General features: G+C 44.4%; 1 protein-coding gene across 2 annotated transcripts in view; it reads left to right on the top strand.

The window, feature by feature from the left end:
- SKP2 (S-phase kinase associated protein 2) overlaps nt 1-20,045 on the top strand; it is a 420,463-nt gene that overhangs the window by 94,627 nt on the left and 305,791 nt on the right. For both annotated transcript variants that reach the window (XM_044069967.1, XM_044069968.1), the window contains exon 4: nt 11,311-11,454. In XM_044069967.1, the coding sequence (XP_043925902.1) occupies nt 11,311-11,454 (144 nt within the window). The remainder of the gene's footprint in view (nt 1-11,310; nt 11,455-20,045) is intronic.

Raw genomic sequence — 20,045 nt, 5'->3', positions numbered from 1 at the left:
GGCCAAGAACATGGCCCTGATGAGCCAAGACAATATCCTAGGATGCCTTCTTAACATCATGAAACATCACCTATCAGACCCTTTGCAATTGTTGTTTAACCATAGCCTCCAAACAAGCTTCATGCCTAACAAATGGAAAACAGCAGCACTCATCTGTCTGCTCAAAGGTGGGCAATCTACAGAGTCTGGAAACTACAGACCCACAAGTCTCACTTGTCTCGTATGCAAAGCCATGGAACGAATTGACATGATCAGTAATTTATATAGGAAACCTCTAGACACTGGACACAACCCTATTTGGTTTTGTTAATGGCAGGTCAAGCTTACTGTACCTGGTGGGCGACTTTTGAGAAGTACCCCAAAGCAATGGATGAGGGCAAGACAGTTGACACTTGCCTACCTTGACCTGGCCAAGGCATTTGACACAATACACTACTTGGATGTTTTGATTTAACTGATGTTGGTTATAAATCCTTGAGTCACCCAGTGGATGGCTAACTGGTTTTACAGACAGGACCCAGGAAGTTAGAATTTGGGAGTCCACCTCTACAAAGAGGCCAGTCGGAGGCGAGTCCCTCTGGGATCAGTCCTGGGGCCGCTTCTTTGTGACATTTACTTCTGTGAAGTCAAGGACAATGTCAAGGGCCACCAGCTGGCCAAAGTTGCATACCATTTCAAATTAAGAGCAGTTATAGAACCCACCACCGACACTTATCTGTCAGCCTTCCTGGAGAACATAAGTAACTTGTGTCAGAGCAGTGGACTAAAACTAAATGCCAAGAAATGCATGAGTATCCTTTGTGAAGTTATCCACCCTTGATAACTATCATATTGACAACAAACCCTTAGAGTCAACCCAGTAGTCAGGAACTTCGGGACTTGCACAGACGGTAATCTGTCCTTTGACCATCACGTGCCTACAGTTTGAGGAAACCATTCTGTATTGTGCAACTTGTAAATAAAGGTGTGGCATTTAGGTCTGTGTTGTGCAACTTGTAAATAAAGCTGTGGCATTTAGGTCAAGGAAGTTATTGTTCCACTGTAGTCAGCTTTCATCAGACCTGTCATTGGCTACCCTGCCTCCTTTGGTATGCACCTAACCAGGCACATCCAACAACTGAAACATTCACAGAGGTTATTCAGAAAAGGAATACAGGGCATAAGTAACATGTCCTATACAGACCTCCTCAAAGCCCTATCCCTGTATTCTGTCTCATACAGTCTGTCGAGGGGAGATCTATGCCTGGCTTACAAGGCATTGTCAAACTCCATCCTGATGGACCTCCTGCATATCCGCAAAACAAACTCCACCAGAATTACCAGTTCAAAATACTTAAACCTTAGATGTGAAATAAATAGGACCTGCTGGAGAGACAGTTAGTTATTTATCCCAGAGACTACCCCTTGTCTGGAACAGGTTCTGCACCGATGTGAAGCAGCATTTCTCCCTAACACACTTCAAGTGTATCTTGGACAGTTGGATGGGGAACAGCAAATTCATCCATGGTATTAAACCTGTGTCTCGCAGACTCAGGCAGATGGCAAATGTTTAATCTCCTAGCCCCTTGCTTGTAAATGTTTCATCTCCCAAGCTCCTACCTACATTTATCAAGGGTACCAGAACTTGTCCGAGATCTGGAATGCATGGTTGTTCTTAAAAAGGCCCTAGTGGTTGTTAGTTTAGTTCAAATCCATGAACCTTCTTGAAGGTACCCAGTTTTAAGATGCCAGCTCTTGAGCCTGTGCTCTTCCACCTCAAATTTCCAGAAGCCTTGATGGTCACCCTAGACTTAAAAGATGCCTACCTTCATGTCTCCATCACCAGGACCACAGGCACAATATCAATATCAGATTCTTCACTAGGAGATGCTGTTACTGTTGGTTTTCTTCCTTACTCTTTGGTTTAGGCACTGCACCCAGGGTCTTTACAAAGTAATGGCTGTAGTGCTTGCCTTTTTTAGAACCTAGAACATCCATATCTTCTTGTGCCTGGACAACTGCCTTATTTAGGCACACGCACAGGAAGAGATATTTGGGGCACTGAAGAGTACCATGGATTGAGTTCACCCTGGACTTCCAGAAATCAGTTGTATTGCCTAATGACTGTATCCTCATTTTAGTCTTGTTGATGGCTACTAGCACACAGGGAGAGCATTGTTGCCCCAAGACAAAATGCTAAACAGCCAGGTATATTCGGTCTACTGGCATGGCAGAAACAAACAACACCGAGAGACAATAACAGCAGGCTGGGGTCCATGGCATCCACCATCTCAAAACTAGGCTACATCAGTATTGTGCTGGATTTTCTCGGACCCAACTTGCAATTGTGATTCTAAAACCAATCCTCCTCTGTGTCAACAGAGAAGTGGAATGGTGGGACAGATGGAGAAATGTAAACTTGGGGGGTACCTTTTTTCCTGGAAAAAATTAGACCCTTACAACAGATGCCTGGGATGTGACATGAGGTTCTTTTACTCAGAATCTCAAAATGAGTCTGGGATGCATCACGAAGAAGAAAGCGTACAAGTGTAAAACCGATAACTGTCATTGATTCAAAGCCTGAAAGTTTGACTAGGCTTGGAAAAAAGAACATCTTGCAGGCAGTGACCGACAATACTGCAGTGATATGGTATGTCACTAAACAAGGCTGGTGGTGGGGGAATAAGATTTTATACCCTCTGCAAGTTGGCTAAGATTGCTTGGTATCTATCCCAACAGCACAAAATGACTTTTTAAAAGCAGTGTGCATACCTGCTGAGAACATCTGAACAGATCAAAAGCAGACCGGTAAGAATGAGAGGTAGACTGATATGCATTCCCTGTAGGCTGGACATATATATTTGTTTAGACTTTCTTTTTGAGCCTCTTCCTCCTAATGTTCTAGATCTTCTAGGGGAGAAAGAGGCCCAAAATGATTCACCTTGTCAATCTTCTGGTTCTTCCTAATTAAGCAAATGCCTGGAAGAGAGGTTATAGGTGCTACCAACTTTGACAAACCTTCTCTTGCTTAGCACTAAAGGTCTGTGGACACCCCAGTCTGATGACACTTAAGCTCACTGCTTAGACAATTTCACCCTGTTGCCCTTCCGACATTAATACTCAAAGGATGTGCTGAACATTAAGGAGGGTAGGAATTGAATCTTAAAGAAATCTTGCATATGCAAATGGTAGAGTTTTTCCATTTAGTAACAGACAAAGGGGCACAACCCAAAAGTAACAATAGTGGCCCTGATGCTGTAGTATCTCAGTAAGCTGTATGCTTCAGGTGTGTCTGTAAATATCTTTTAAAGTTCAGTTGATCATTTAAACCTGTCTATAATGGGGTCTGCCCATAGCAAACCTTTGACTAGTGAAAACTTCTGAAAAGTTTTTTTATCTGATAGCACCTTGTCATAGGACTGCCCCACCATAAAATTTGAATTGTGTTAAAGAAAATGTTACTACAGCCCTTTTTGAGCCAGCTGCGTCAGCCCATGTTTACTACTTTGAAAACTGCACTGCTCATCGCCATTACTTCAGCTAGGAAGGAAACTGCATTGGATTCCCTGATGTGCAAATAGCCATTCTTGGATCCACATAAGGTTAATGTGAACCTGAAAACCAGTTCCTCCTTTTTATGACCAAATTACTGAAATAATTCTCCCTCATTCAGACTATACAACTACAAGTGTTCATCCCACATGATTAAAATAATGGTGAAATAATCTTGCAAGCCTTGAATATATGCAAACAACTTAGATGTCACTTGTACAAAACCTAAGATTTAAGGAAAGCTAACCATTTATTTGTCTTTTGCTTAAAAGACTGTAGATGCACCTGTTTCCAAGCAAACAGTTTCAAAATGGCTCCCAGTGTATTAAGTTTTGCTATGTCTGTCAAAGTGAAACTGTGGTAGGCCCAGTCAGGGCTTGTAATACCAAAAATGCTGTGCTACAACTTTCCTAAAGGGAGAATGTACTCAAGATGTTACAGAAGCAGCCACATGGAGATCTGTTTACACCTTCTGAAAGCAATACAGGGTAAACGTTCACGCCAGGTTTAGAGCAGTCTTTGCTCCAGCTATCTTACAAGGCTTGCTGTACTCCAGCCACAGTTCTCTGACCATCGTGCTACCTTCCTAGGGATCTGGGAATTGTCCTAATAGTAACTACTGCAACAGGCTCAAAGGTCTCTTTAAGCAGTGCAGTAAACACTAGATCATAGCTAATGATGTCCTTCATGTTTGGGCATCTACCATCTTCACCGAGGGACTTTATCCTTTATTGAGATTTCTGTAGGCCAAATTTGCTTGTGTGGGTCTCTGATGTGCTTTAGACTGCTAGAATTCCCCTCGTGAGCAAGCTTTTTATGCCAGGTTGAAAAGACTATCAGTTTGAGATCAGCACCATTTTATCTCCTCTGTTGATCAGCCTGCAGGTAATAGTGTATCTTTGGTATCTGTATGATGTAAGCCACTGTTATTGTTTTTTCAAAGTGCATGTGTTAGCACTGTATGACCTAATGGAGGGCAGGAGTGTGGCCCAACACCAGCTAGCTGTTGAGTCCTGCTTCTCTTCCTCTGTTTGAAGACTCCCCACCTTCCCTCCACAGGATCACAACTTAATCGCTGATAGGCTTGCCCATCTGTCTTTTGAGCCTGCTAGCTCGGTAGTGTTAAGTTTGTGTTAATTAAAGATGACCATTTTGCAGTGGCGATCAGCTCTGCACATAGCACATTGAAGCTCAAATTTGGCTTCCTATGCATAAGTGCCCGGCTTTCATAGGGACAGGATATTCCACCTGGATAACCCTTAGTTACTGATGAAGGTGGTTTCAGAGATTTCCATATACCAGTCTATCTGTATCCCAGTTTTGTTTAGTGGTACAAACCAGTGAAAAGAGAGAGAGAACCTTTCCCACATTTTTTTTTTCTTAGCTTTTGCATGAATCAGTTGTGAGACTTTAGGGTGACCAGTTTTGTCTTGTTTGGTTTGTGGGGAGTGATTAGTTTGCCAGGCAGGCACTTTTTTTTCTAGAGCATTTCAACTGCATAATCTTTTATTGTTAGACTAATCACCTGCAAATATGTAACTGCTGTCAGAGCTTGTTCCACCAGAGGATTGGCTGCCTTTATTGCTTACTTAGAGTGCCTATATTGGAGACATTTGTGCTCACACCTTCACTAAGCAGAATTATCATGGCAGTGAACCCAATTCCACAATGCAGGGGCATAAAGTCCTTACTATGTTGCAGAAGACCTGAGATTAATTGGTGGCTCAAGTGCTTGAGATTTGGGGTTGGGGAGCTTGAGTGGCTTAAATCCCAGGAAGGAAGGGTATGCACTTGGACGCACCTTCACATTTGGTTCATGGTGAAGACTGGGATGTGTGTCAGGTATTGTCTACAAGGGGAGTCTGGCATTGGCTGAGTCTCAAGCAGTGGTGTGGATAATGCATCTCTGTTATTGTATGCCAGCTTCTTGGACAATGCTGCTTTACAGAGGATGGAGTTATGCCATAACAGAAAAACACACTTTTCGCAGTATGACCCTGCTTCAAGATGCCTTGATCTTCTCACTGGTCCTGAAAAATTTTGGAGGAAGTCCGTGGGGAGAGCAGGTGGATTTGATAAGCTCAGTGAATAAAAGGAGAGATGCTGGGAGCAGCTGACGGTCCAACAGGCTTGTTGGCTGTTGAAGCACCCTCCAAGAGGAAAAAACGCTGAGAGAAGAAGGGAGCCACTTTTGAGATTTTAAGTATTTTTTCTCTGTTTATTTGCTAAGTTTTTCTGCATAGCTGCCTAGCTTGAGCATTTTCTGGCTTGTTAAACTTGATTTCTATATTAGTAGCTGTATTTAGAGCACAACCAAAAGCTGTTTGCTGAATTTCCTGTTTGCACTTAATTTTAAATCGTTTTTTTCTTAAAACTTGCATATTTTCTGTCCTTGACCTAGCACTCTTCTGTGGGGTCATTTACTGCACTGTTATAACTTGATATTACTTGTGAACCTCTGCTATCTCTGTAAAAACAAAACAAAAAAAAAATCTTGCTTTTTCCCACTTTTCTGAGAGTTAAAAAGTTCAGTTACAGGCTTGCTGTTCCTGAAGTGTTAGAAAGTTTGAGAGAGGCCAATATTGCTTGGGCAGAAGGAGGGGCTCTGTGTACATCAGAGGCAGTGACTAACAATGAGCAGCTACCTGCCCCGTAGAGGTGGTTACTGACTTGAAACTGTAGTTTTATTGGCCACTAGGGGTCATTTCCATAACTCCTTCATTTGTCCTCAGAGGAGTGGTTTAAGGCAGTAACTTGTAGTTTATTGGCTATTTTGGGTCATTTCCTGTCTTTTCCAGCCCCCTGCTATAAAGCACGCTTTAGCTCGATTTAGCCCGATTTAGGAGTTGCTACCGTTGCACACTAGGGCAGCTCGGTTAAGCAGGTTTAAACTATTCGGCTACCTAAAGTCCACTCTTCAAATTTTCCCTTAAAACTACCTTCCTCGAACTATACTACTGATCTAATCAGCGTATCCTATAATTAAAAAGATCATCTCTACTTGACTCCAAGTAGACTATTCTCTATCTGTTAAACGTAGCACTTGCTCCTACAGTACTTATTACCTTGATACGGCACTCTTGTCATAGATAGTACCCCAAAAGGCAACCCCCATTTCTCGGTCACCACGTCCCCGGAATCTTTTTAAAGTTTTTTGTCTATTCCTTCTAGCATGTCGAGGATCAGTTGCTAGTGTCCTCTCCTACTCAGCTGGTGAACCTGGGAATATTGAGGCAATGTTACAATTGCCTCATGTACACTGACAACCCTCTCCTCCTCCCACAAAACACAAATACATGCGAGAGATGCAACTATACGGCCAAACTGGAGGCTGAGCTCTCTCAACATAGGACTGGCATGACCAGTCAGGAGGAGAAGGTTACCACACACACTATAGACCCAGTCTCACATAGTACCATTACAACCTCAAATCATACACATAAACACACAAAGACATACTCGGAGGCTCTGATCGAAAAACTACCAAAACAGCAGAGGCCACGAAAGCAGACACCCAAACAACCACCACCTCAGAACACAACACCTGCAACACATAGACCTCACAGTCAGAGTGTCAAACAGTCACAGCCCTTAAGGCCAAACACAATGCCAGACACACTAGTCATTGGTGACTCCATAGTCAGACACACTGGCGTCCCGCTCACCAGACTGAGTAAGGAGAAGGTCACAGTAAGCTGCCTGTCGGGCGCTAGAATCCGCCACATAACGCAAGCACTCAGGTCTCTCAACAGCAGGTACAAATATGACTCAGTCATTGTCCACGCTGGTGTAAACGACCTGAGACGCACCTCCTTGGACTACATGAAAAGAGACATTGAGGAGCTCTCTGATTATGTAGCTCAGGCAGGTATGACCCTGACCTTGAGCAGTATCCTACCTTCACCAAGAATGATGCCACAATACAGAGATAAGATGATCAGCTTTAACAATTGGCTTAAACACTGGTGTCATTCAAAGGGGATCCAGTGTCTGTCTGCCTGGGATGACATGCTGGACAAGCCACGCTGCAAGGGACGGCTTGCACCTGTCACCCTGGGATTCGGATATTGGCAAAGGCTCTTGCCACCCCATAGTGCCTTTTTAGGCAAGGCTCAAATTCTAAACCTACCACCCTAGAACACAAAAAGGAAAAAACTAAGGGTAATGCTGCTCAATGCCAGAAGTCTAAATCTCAAAATGCACGCACTCGAGGCCCTTCTCAGTATGGAGAACATCGATGTCTGTGCTGTGACAGAAACCTGGTTCAAGGCTCCTGAGAGCACCCCAGCGCTATCAGGTTTTACCTCATATCATGCGTTCCGGCCCCAAAATCCGGACAATACCAAGAAAGGAGGGGGTATCCATATTCATCAAGGACACCCACACCTCAAGACTGGTGGCAACGCACGATGCATCGGAGACCATCCAGGTGCAATTAACCATAGGCAAGACTGCTCTGCAAATTGTAGCATGTTACAGGCCACCCTCACAAACTCAGGAACCTCACATGGCCTTCCTGAAAACACTAGAGGGATAAATGTATCACCAAACACCATCATACTAGGTGACTTCAATTACCCTAATATAGACTGGGAACACTACTCAAGCCCAAACACCCTAGCCCAAAAGTTCCTGGAATTCATAAACTCAAATGCCATGGAACAACTAGTCACCATCCCCACAAGAGGAGATAACATACTTGATCTCATCATCACGAACATGGGAGCACAATGTTCAACACCGAGTGTACCCTCACTGGTGAGATCAGACCACAAACTAATCTCGCTGGAGGTCCTCATTCCCCCCCCACCTGAAATAAAAAAGACCACAATAAAGAACTTCTCAAAAGCCGACTTCACACTTCTAAAGACTAGTGTGGTCTCCTTTAAGGCCCCCGAGCCGGCGGAAAACAGTACTCAAGCTGCTGAATCACTTACAAATGCCTTCTACCAGCACCTGCAGGACTGCATGGATAAGGCAATCCCAAGCAAAACAAAGACTTTTTGTACCAAAGGCAAGCGTCCAGTCTGGTGGACCCCAGCCATAAACAAACTCTACAACAAAAGGAGGAAGCTACTACAAGATAGAGCAAAATCCTTAAAAGGTAAGACACCCTTGATCACTATAAGTAAAAGACTAAGAGCTCTCATAAAATCATCCAAAGCAAATTTCGAGAGAAAAATAGCTAAAGACTCAAAAGACAATCATAAGGCCTTCTTTAGCTATGTTAGAAACCTGGGAGAAACTCCCAGATATGCTCAGAGCTAGTTCAAAATGATGTGAAGATTACTGATCCTACAGACATTGCCAACATACTGGCTGACAGGTTCAGTGCAAACTTCTCCCCTCCCCAAAAGGAGAGATATCTATACCAAACGATTGCAGCCCCCAAACATCTCCAGCCCAAGTGAGAACTGCTCTCTCCAAAGCAAAAACACAGCATCCATGGGACCTGATGGTGTCCCCGGCTGTGTGCTCCATGAACTCAATGAGGAATTAAACCCACAGCTAGGACAGCTGTTTAATCAAAGTCTTACCCTGGATACGCACCCAGGAGTGGCGCACTGCAACTGTGGTACCACTTCACAAAGGCGGTGCCTCCACCGACCCTGGAAATTACCGCCCATTAGCTTGACAAGCCTTATCTGCAAAGCCATGGAGAGGATCATAATGGACCTCATAAATAAAGACCTAGGGAATTTGCAGACTTTGGATCCAACCCAGTTTGGCTTTGTCAAAGGCAGATCATGCCTTTTAAACTTGGTTGACTTTTGAAACAGTCACCAAAGCCATTGATGAGGAAAGGCAGTCCATACAGCCTACCTCGATCTGGCTAAGGCCTTCGATACAATACCCCACTCGGGTATCATTGAAAAACTCATCAGCTTAAATGTCAACCCATACATCACAAGATGGGTTGCAAACTGGCTGAGTGACAGAACCCACAGGGTCAGAGTTGCTGGCGCCATGTCAGACTCAAAGCCTGTCACAAGTGGTGTCCCACAGGGCTCAGTCCTGGCCCCACTCTTGTTTGGCATCTACTTTTCCGAAGTACAAGCAAACACAGGAGGGTTATGGCTGACAAAGTTTGCAGATGACTGCAAACTGGGCCATAGTAGAAAACACATCTGACACAGATATCCTTCAGAAGGGTCTCACAGAAACGGATAACTGGTGCCAGAGCTATGGCCTAAAGTTAAATGCCAAAAAATGCATAGTCATACCCTTCGGGAAAAATAAGGTTACCCCTAGCTACCAAATAGGTGGCAATCCACTGAGCACAGAAGAAGTTATCAGGGACCTGGGGACCCAGGTTGATAGTAGTCTGTCATTCGACACCCATGTAGCTAAAGTAGTTAGGAAGACCTTCTACATTGCCCACCTTATCATGAAGGATTCTCATCTAGATCAAGGGAGGTCATAGTCTCCCTTTACTCATCACTCATCAGACCAATGATTGAGTACAATGCCCCATTCGGAATGTATCTGACCCGACACTTGCAGCAGCTGGAGAGGCCACAAAAGTTCCTCACCAAAAGGATAAAGGGTCTCAAAATCTGTCCTATGCTGCCCGACTGAAAGAACTCCAGCTCTATTCAGTCGCCACCGCTTGCTCAGAGGTGACCTTTGCCTAACATACAAGGCCATGTCAAACCCAGATTTGATGAATATGCTTCACCTCAAAAATCTAGATCCATCAGAGCCACAAGGGCGGGAGACTTAAACCTTGACACGGCTATTAATAGGACGTGCTGGAGGGATAGATTCATCACCCAAAGACTCCCTATGCTGTGGAACAAATCCCGGTACATGTGAGGCAGAGCACTCGCTGGCCTTGTTCAAGAGAAATCTTGACCAATGGATGGGAGATCGCAGATATACCCCAGGGATTACCTCAGTGTCACTGCTCGACAGAGGCACAGCAAAATAATGGGTATAGTTCCCCATACTAAAGGGGTGGCATAAGCCACAAAACGATGGGCTAGGCTTGTAAATGCCCTCGGGCAGATAGCCTAGTATGAACCTATGAACCTATTATGGGGAGCCAAGAATAGGGGAAGAACAGTACTGTCTTGGAAATGACTTGGAGGGGTTTTGGCTACATTTAAGAACTTGGTTTTCTAGAACTCTGTCTGGTCTCTTTGCCTGGGTGATCATTTGGCTCCCTGATGTGTTTACAGCTTCTGATTCGATGTATCCAAGAGCCCATCAAGGACAGTCTTGCATCTAAATTTTGGAACAGACCTCTTGTCATATAATCGGATAACCTGGGAGAGGAAACTCCCACTCATTTATGTCAAGAATACCCTCCCTCTGTTCCCTACAGTTGCTTTCTGCTAACTTCAGCTGTTTGAGTTCTCTGTACATTAGGCACATATATATTTTCTGACACTACTTTATTATACAAAGAATATAAATTGGTAAGATGCCTGCTAGTAGCTCAGGGGTGTGCAGGCGCACTTGAGGAGCACATGCTCATTATATTTGCAGTGTGTATTGTCATGGCATTGATCAGTACAGGCATGTACAAGTCTCTGACTACAGGAGTTTACAGAAAAAATGCTGAATTCTGATTGCTGGGCTGATACCAGGAACACTGGTGTATCTATTTTCTTTTACTTTTTGTACTGCTGAACTTATAGCTAGGAAAAGATTATCCAGATTTACACCTTTGATAACTGGAGGGTATAGTTGTCTGTTCTGTTTAATCCTTGTAACCTTACAGCTTAAGGTTGAAATTTGATGCAGGTTTCTCTTTGTGCTGTTCTGCATCAACAGGTATGACGAGTCCCTCTGGCACAGCATTGATCTGGCAGATAAAACACTTAATCCAGGAGCAATTAGTCATGTACTTTCTGCAGGTGTAGTTGCTATACGATGCCCAAGATCTTTCATAGGGGAGACTATGTTCAAGGATTCAAGGTAAGGATATTGTACATTCTGCTAATACCCTTACTGTATAGTTTGCCTTTAATAACATGTAGGTCTCTCTTGTATGTTTTTTTATTTGTGGATTGTAGAGCCTGTTTTTTTTCCTGTTTAAAAATTAATAGTTTTAATGTTGTACTGTAGTCAGTAGGATAGTGTTCTTGCACTAATCAACAAAATGTTGTTTTTCTTTTTTTTGAATAACCACTGGTGAATTCTTAGTTCACGACACACACACATCCTAGAATATGATAAATGAATAGTACCTGCTGAACATTAAGGAGTTGTTAATTATAGCTGTAGTACATTAGTAGCCATATTGAGCAAACATTGATGGGTTTCGCCTGCTACTCTAAGGAACCTTTTATGTAGGAGTGGTGTTGATGGGGGGGGGGGTTCTAGATACCAGATGCCATTGTTTTGTGACCAGCTTTAATCATTGACAGTTGGATTCATTCACTGTGTCTAGTATATGGAGACTCTGCTTTAACATATGCTTGCTCTTATAGAAAGTAGAAACTGTGTATAGTGAGATGCACCTCTGGTGCTGTCATTTGAAATCTGAGTTGTGCATAGAGAAGCTTCTGCTCAATTGATTGGTTATTAAACTCTAGTACAGGCTTATCAAATCAGCTGACTAACCTTCTACATTGACGTTGCAGAAAAAAACTTCATTAGCTGTATATTTTTTACACAATTTCTAGCCTTTGAACATGTTAAATGAGCACCTGCACCATGATTTCTTGACCTGAAATGTCTTATTTGAAATGTTGCTGTATTAGTAGTTTTTTTTTTTATTTTTCTTCCTGCATTTTAGTGTGGCTAAAACAAAGCAGTTGCCCAGAGAACAGTTGGTTCACACATTAAACAACACTACTATCAAAATCTTAGTATAATCTAACCTAGTCTAATGCCAAACCACAGAGACCACCGAAGGAAACCTCTGTACAATCCAGTCATTGACCAACAGTACCCCACCCAAATACATGTCTAGACAACTTGGATATGCAATTTTAAATGTCTCTGTAGTCTGCTTGGTAAATATGGGCATCTTTGGACAACGTAACAATTGTCTCATGTTCACAGAAAAACATTTAATCCTTTAGGCAACACAGTATGCGAGAGATGCACACAATTTAACTGGAGACAAAACTCTCACATACAAACAAGGTTGTCAAGAACATACACACTAATCCACCACACATATAGTGTCCACCAGACAGACCAACCTATTCTGAGGCACTAAAAAGCAATCTTCCCAAACCTCAAAGACCTCCTAAGCCTGTAAATTGCAATGTCCATCCTCCGCAATCTCTAAAGCACTCACAAAAAGCAACACCAAACACCTTGCATGTGCCTACACCCAGTGGTTTCCTAAGAGTAAAGCCCATAAGTCAAGTAAACGCATTATCCAGGATGCTTGTCATAGGTGACTCCATTGTATGACATATAAATGCCCCACTCACTAGACTGAACAAGGAGGAGGCAACTGTTAGTTTATCTGTAGCCAGGATCCAACAAGTTATGCACGCACTCACGTTACTACACCACAGGTCCTAGTATAATTTTATAATGGTCTATGTGGGCATTAATGACTTGAGGCGTACTTCTGAGAATATAAGAAATAAATTATTGATCTCTTTGAATATGTGTAGCAGCCTAGCAGGCAAGTATGTGCCTTGCATTGAGCAGCATTTGACCTTCAAGAATAATGCCACAGTATGAAGAAAATATTGTATACTTCAATAATTATTGCTTAGTGTGCCTACATTGGAGACATTTGTGCTCTGGTTAGTTGGTTCTCTGGACACGCCTTCGTTAAGCAGAATTATCATGGCAGTGAACCCAGTTCCATGATGCAGGGACATAAAGTCCTTAGTATGCTGCAGAAGACCGGAAGTTAAACAGGGGCTCAAGTGCTTCAGGTTTGGGGGTGGGGTGCTTGAGTGGCTTACATCTCAGGAAGGAAGGGCATGCACTTGAGCACACCTTCACATTTGGTTCATGGTGGAGGCTGGGATGTGTGTCGGGTATTATCTACAGGGGGACTTGGGCATTGGCTGAGTCTCGAGCAGAGGTGTGGATAATGCATCTCTGTTATTGTACGCCAGCTTCTTGGACAATGCTGCTTCACAGGGGATGGAGTTAGGCCATAACAGAAAAACACTATTTTCGCAGTATGACCCTGCTTCAAGATGCCTTGATCTTCTCACTTGTCTTGAAAAAAGTTGGAGGAAGTCCAGGCAGAGGATAGGCGGGTTTGATGAGCCTAGTGAACAAGGAGAGATGCTGGGAGCAGCTGACTGTCCATTATGGGGAGCCAAGAATAGGGGAAGGAAAGTACCGTCTTGGACTTTTCAGGTGTCCTTCCAAGGGAATTCAACAGTTGTCAGCATGGGAGGATATGGTTAGCAAACTACATTACTTTGCAAAGGATGGTCTGTACCTGTCTCCCCCTAGACTTCCAAATATTGGCTAAAACCTTTTCAATCCCTTTATTGCTATTTATATGTAATGACAAATTGACAAACCTACCGATTTAGCAAATAAAACTTAAAGATGTTACTGCTCAGTTCTAGGAGAAACTCCACACCTTACAAGCTCTCCTCACTCTGGGAATATAGGCATCTGTGCAGTTATTGAGACATGGTTTAAATTCACAGAAAGTATTCTGACAGTGCAAGGCTTCAGTCCCTTCCATATATTCTGACCATGAATTGCACAGACGGACAAAATTTGGAGGAATCTCTATATTAACAGCAAGCATAACTCTAAGTTGGTCAGACAGGACAAAGCTCACCATCACCATAGACAAAGTCTCAGACCATATCCTAGCAAGCTGTTGGTTACTTTTCATGTTCCTAGCATCCCATAGCTTGTACCTAGACTACTGGAGATGCCCCCCATTATATCAAATACCCTGTTCCTGGGGGGCTTTATCCTTCTATAGACTGGGAAACATACACTGCCTCATACTCACTAGCACAATTATTCCTGGACTAAACGCAAATATGCTTGACCAGATAGTGTGCACTCCCACCAGAGGTTCAAACAAACTGGACCTGGTACTTGTCAGTATGGAGGAGTGCTGCACCCCCTCCCCAAGTGTCACGTCCTCACTGGTGAGGCTGGACTACAAAGCTGTCTCCTTTGAAGTAAAAAAGAAAATCAGCTTGATAACCCCATTAAACCCTGTAACATTTGGGAATTATTCCAAAGCAGACAACATCTTAAGAGTTTGTTTACAGTTCCTTGCCCCTCCCAACCCTGAGCTCACAGCAACTTGTATGGAATTTACATAGACCCTGTGCAACCACGTAAAAGACTGTATATAGGCTGCTGTACCTACTAGAAGTAAGCCCAAAACATGCTCTAAAAACAGACCACACTGGTGGAATCCTAGCCTTAGCAGAATATATAATAAAAGGAAAAAAGTAATGGCTAAAATCAGGAAGAGAAACTTCCATAATGATAGGAGCTCTCTAATTTAATTAGTTTTTTTAGTTTCCCGTTTAGTTTGTTCAGTAAGGCCAATTTATGAGTTCAAGATAGCATCACAATTTGAAGACACAAGCATAAAGCCTTCTACGGCTATGGCCGTAACCTCAAAGGCAGCCAATATCAGTGTGCCAAACTGGTGGTCAGTGCTGCCACCTTCACTGAGCAGATCAATGTAGCAAATCTGCTGATTTGACAATGTGATGTCCCTGCACTGGCCCAATAACAAGGAGCCTCAATCCTCACCACTGGCAACAGTGGGGGACGTACACACTGGGAGGATGACAAATACACACACAGTAAAGTGCAATTTCCCTTAAGATCACACACAGATCACAGTCGGTCTGGGTCTGGTTTCTCCCGCTTTCTCCAGATCCTCAATACAACTCCCCACTGGCACAGCTATAGGGTTAAAATCTCAGCTGAGTGGCCAAGCCAAAACCACCAGCACCCTCTATCTAACCAGTGCTTTGTGTCCCTGCCCAAGTAGCTGACACACACACACACACACACACACACACACACACACACACACACACACACACACACACACACACACACACACACCTGGCAAAGGCTGGCACAGGTTTACTAGCTAGGCCTCCTTCTGCCCAGACTATAAGGTAGATGTCCTTCAAGAATGCAACTGCAGTCATAACATATGGGTTGTCCTGCCTCAGGCAGCCCTCGGTCGGCCGAATTCCAAAGTCTGGGTCCGGCGTCGGCTGGTGTCGCCTCCTCTCTGACGTCACAACGGCTGGAGTATAAAGGCATCGGCCGACGCCATCTTCTTCAGTCTTTCTTGCCGCGTGGTGCCCGAAGCAGAAGCAGTTCGCAAGTGCCGGTCGGTCAGCTCCTGTGTTTTCAGTACCGAAGTCATCTAAAAGCTAAGTACCCGGGGAACATTTTTCTTGCCTCAGCCAATGTCAGAACAAATTGAGAAAGCTAATAATTGTTTGTCTTGTGGTAAACAAATACCTCATAAGGACTTCCATTCTTACTGTCTTCCTTGCCTGGGCCCAGACCACGACGTCTCGGCCTGTGCTGCCTGTGCTTGCTTTAATAAGCGCACTCAGGCCGGGCAGAATTTGCTGAAGACTTTTTGGCGAATCCTGGCGTATATCATGCCGCCGGATCAACTGACAGCTCAATCTTCCAAAATCGGAAGGACCGACCGCATCCTCGGCCCGTGTCCTCTACCGATACTCCTAGACCCTCCGCTAGTGCTGGTCCCTGCGGGCGATAATTCAGCCACCCCAGGCCGACGACACAGTGTTAACTCCTTCGGTCCCGGAGACCTCTCTGGTGCCGGTTGTTGATTTTCCTCCGGATACCGAAGTTCATGATCTACCTGACACCATTCCGGTGGACAAGGTCACTCCTGCACGTGGGGCTGCTAGGCCTCCTGTATCTATGTCCATCAAGGCCTTTGCACGTGCTAAGGCCGCCAGCCAGGCCAAGGCCCATCCTAAACCTGTTGTCCAGACCCCCTCTTCTGATAAACAGATTATGTCTCTTGCTGCAGACCTTATTTCCCTTATCCGGGGGTCTCGGCCTCACCCAGACAGAGGTTCTCAGCCTCCTGCAGAGAAAAGGCCTAGAACTGAGCAGACTGAAAACCTCTCTTCAGATGAGGCCTCTGGGGATTCTGAGCATTCAGATATTCAAGAAGAATCCTTCCAGGCCTATGAGGACTCTGATGCTGAGGAATCAATTCCCCTCTGCCTCTCCTCCAGAGGATTTCTCTTTTGGTGAAGTCCTGCACTCTGAGGGAACATTTCCAATGGCAGGGTCAGGAATTCTCTGATTCCAGGAAAAGGCTGCATCTTCCTAAAGCTTCCCCAGCACAGACCTTTAGCTACTCCTCCTGTGATGGATGTTTTGGATGATGTTTTCGATTCCAGTGCTAACCCTGACTCTCTCCCCCCTGCTCCTGTCAAGCCAGACAGATATTAGAGTCCCTGACACTCACAAACATCTCTTTAAGGTCCACACCGTGGATTTAGAAACTATTTCACAGGGTCCCAAGGGAGTGGCTACCTCCACTGCCAAAAATCCTTTGCCAGCGGATAGGGAAGCCAGGTCTATGGAGAGATGGGGTAAAAAAGTTTATACCTCTACCACCCTAGCCATGAGGTCTCTTAACTGCCTTTTTCATACGTTTCAGTTCCAGGATTTTTTACTGGATGATTTACAGAAAAAGTTAGCCTCTCCTGAGCCTATTGACAGAAAGGCATTGCAGGATCACATACATAACACTCAGCAGGTTAACAATCATTTTCTTCAGTGTGGTTATGATGCATTGGAAGCTTCATGTAGGGCAGCTATGACTGGGGCTGTGATACGTAGACATGCTTGGTTAAAAGATCAGCCACTGCCAGACCATGTCAAAGTAAAGTTACTTGATGCACCTCTGGAAAAACAGAAGCTTTTTGACGCTAATGCACAAGATGTGTTTAAGTCCATTGAGGAAAAAGCTAAGTCAGTACAGACAGTCAAGGATTTCCTCCAGGTTCAGCCACCCAGATTCAGTAGAAACTGGCCTTCAAAGAATTGGTCCTTCCCAGACTCGGACAAGTTTCAAAGGGGAAAGAACAGGCGTGGCCGAGGCCAATACCGAGGCTCCTATAGGAGACGCCAATGGCAACCTACAAATCAAAGAAGTGCTGCAGCCAGTCCAGCTGCACCACAAGGACAATCACAATGATTTGACTTTCATACCGCCTACAAGGGCTCAGAGAGAAGCACCCTTGAAAATTATCCTTATTCTAAAAAAAACTGGCATATCTTGGACAAGGACAGTTGGGATTGGATTATAGACAAGGGTTACCAGATTCCACTTCCATACTTTACCTACAACAAGGGGCATGCCAAACCTGCCACACCATCAAAGGGCAGAGGCACTCATTCAAGTTTCAAAGCTATTAAGTATAAAAGCAATAGAAAGGTACCTCCCAGGAACAAGGCCAGGGATTCTATTCAAGACTGTTCCTTGTTCCAAGAAAGGAAAACAAATGGAGGCCTATACTGGACTTGTCTACTCTAAATACCTTTCTCATTGTGCCAAAGTTCAAAATGCTAACGTTACAGCAACTCCTTCCCATGCTGGGCAAGGGGTCTTGGCTGGTCACTCTGGACCTCAAGGAGGTATACCTGCATGTCCCAATCAGACAAAGCTGCAGAAGATACCTCAGATTTCTTGCAGGGACAGAGCACTATCAATTCTCAGCATTGCTGTTTGGCTTATCTACTGCGCCCAGAGTGTTCACGAAATGCCTGGCATAAGTAGTGGCACACTGCAGACTCCAGGGAATTCAAATATACCCCTACCTGGACGACTGCCTCATACAAGCAGACAACAGACAAACCTTAATAAAAAACTTGGACTATGTCATGCAATTACTACAGGCCTTGGGATACACAGTCAACATTCAGAAGTCAAGGCTACTGCCATCCCAACAGATTATTTTTCTAGGAGCCAAACTGGACACACAAACACAAATGGCCTACCTCACAGAGGAAAAACAACAGCAGTTACCAGAGTACTTCAAAGGCCTAGCACAGCTCTCCCAGCTGACTGCAAGGAAACTCCTGCAGGCCCTGGGGTTCATGGCATCATGCATTCTCCTGATACCTTTGGCAAGACTTCATATGAGAAAGCTGCAATGGTATTTGAAAAGCTTATGGTCACAACACAGCCAAAGCCTAGAGGATGTAATCCCACTTATTCCATGTCTGCAAAAGGAATTCTTGTGGTGGGCTCAAGCAAGTCAATTAAACAAAGGCATGTTTTTCAACAGACCTCAAGCAGGTCAAATAATTACAACAGACGCCTCAGATCATGGATGGGGGGGGGCGCACATGGAGGGCAGATGCGTTCAAGGTCAGTGGACACCAAAGGAAAGACATCTGCACATAAACCAAACAGAGATGCTGGCAGTGATGCATGCAATCGAGAGTTTCGAAAAATCACTGCAGCAAGGACATTTACTAAGGACAGACAACACCACTGTCATGTGGTATATAAACAAGCAGGGAGGGACTCATTCATACCCCCTCTGCAGACTAACAATGATTCTCTGGGAAAAAGCACTGAGTCTGAAGATACACCTGCAATCCCACTTTGTGCCAGGCAAGGACAATGTACTGGCGGACAAGCTGAGCAGAAATTTCTTGGATCCACACGAATGGATGCTGCATCCCCACATTTTCCTCACAAATAAAAAAGACATGGGGAAGACCGGACATAGATCTATTTGCGTCTCACACGAATCATCACCTGGAAAAGTTCTGTACTAGGACCCACCGTGCATTAGCCTGGGCAACGGATGCTCTCTCCTTCAGCTGGAATTCCCTAAAAATTTATGCATTTCCCCCTCTGCCACTGTTGACCAAGGTGATCCTGAAGATCAAAGCAGAACAACCAACGGGCATTTTGATAGCTCCAGACTGGCCAAAGCAACACCGGTACCCATTGCTGTTGAGCATAACTCGGACCAAACTGTGGCCTCTGCCCCTATGGCCCCTGCTCCTAACACAACACAACTACAGGACTGTTCACCAAAACCTGAAAACATTACATCTGACAGCCTGGAGGTTACTTTAACTCCTACCGCTTCCAGTCTTTCCAAGGCAGTTCAGGACATCTTATTGGAAGCACGCAGACCATCCACCAGAAAAGCCTATTCAGCCAAGTGGAAGAGATTCAGCATCTGGGCTGCCAACAGGGGTCAGGATACAACAGTACTGAGTATACCTCAGATATTGGAATACTTGGCAGAAATGTTTCATTCTGGACTCTCATATTCTTCCATAAAGATTCATGCCTCAGCAATCTCAGCAAGATACAATTGTGATCCACCAGTGTTCTCACATCCTTTTCTAAGACAGTTCCTGAGAGGAATAAAGAATATCAAACCTCCCAGAAAACAACCAGTACCTGCATGGGACCTCAATTTTGTACTGGAAAAATTATCTCTGCCTCCCTTTGAGCCAGCAGCAGCCTCGGAGATGCAATTTCTATCATGGAAAACGTTTTTTCTATTGGCAGTCAAATCAGCAAGAAGAGTCTCGGAGATACAGGCACT

Source organism: Protopterus annectens, chromosome 1.part0 (genome assembly GCF_019279795.1).
Source record: "Protopterus annectens isolate FY-2018-M chromosome 1.part0, PAN1.0, whole genome shotgun sequence".
In the NCBI taxonomy this organism is placed as follows: domain Eukaryota; kingdom Metazoa; phylum Chordata; order Ceratodontiformes; family Protopteridae; genus Protopterus; species Protopterus annectens.
This window is presented reverse-complemented; position numbering and strand designations above follow the sequence as displayed.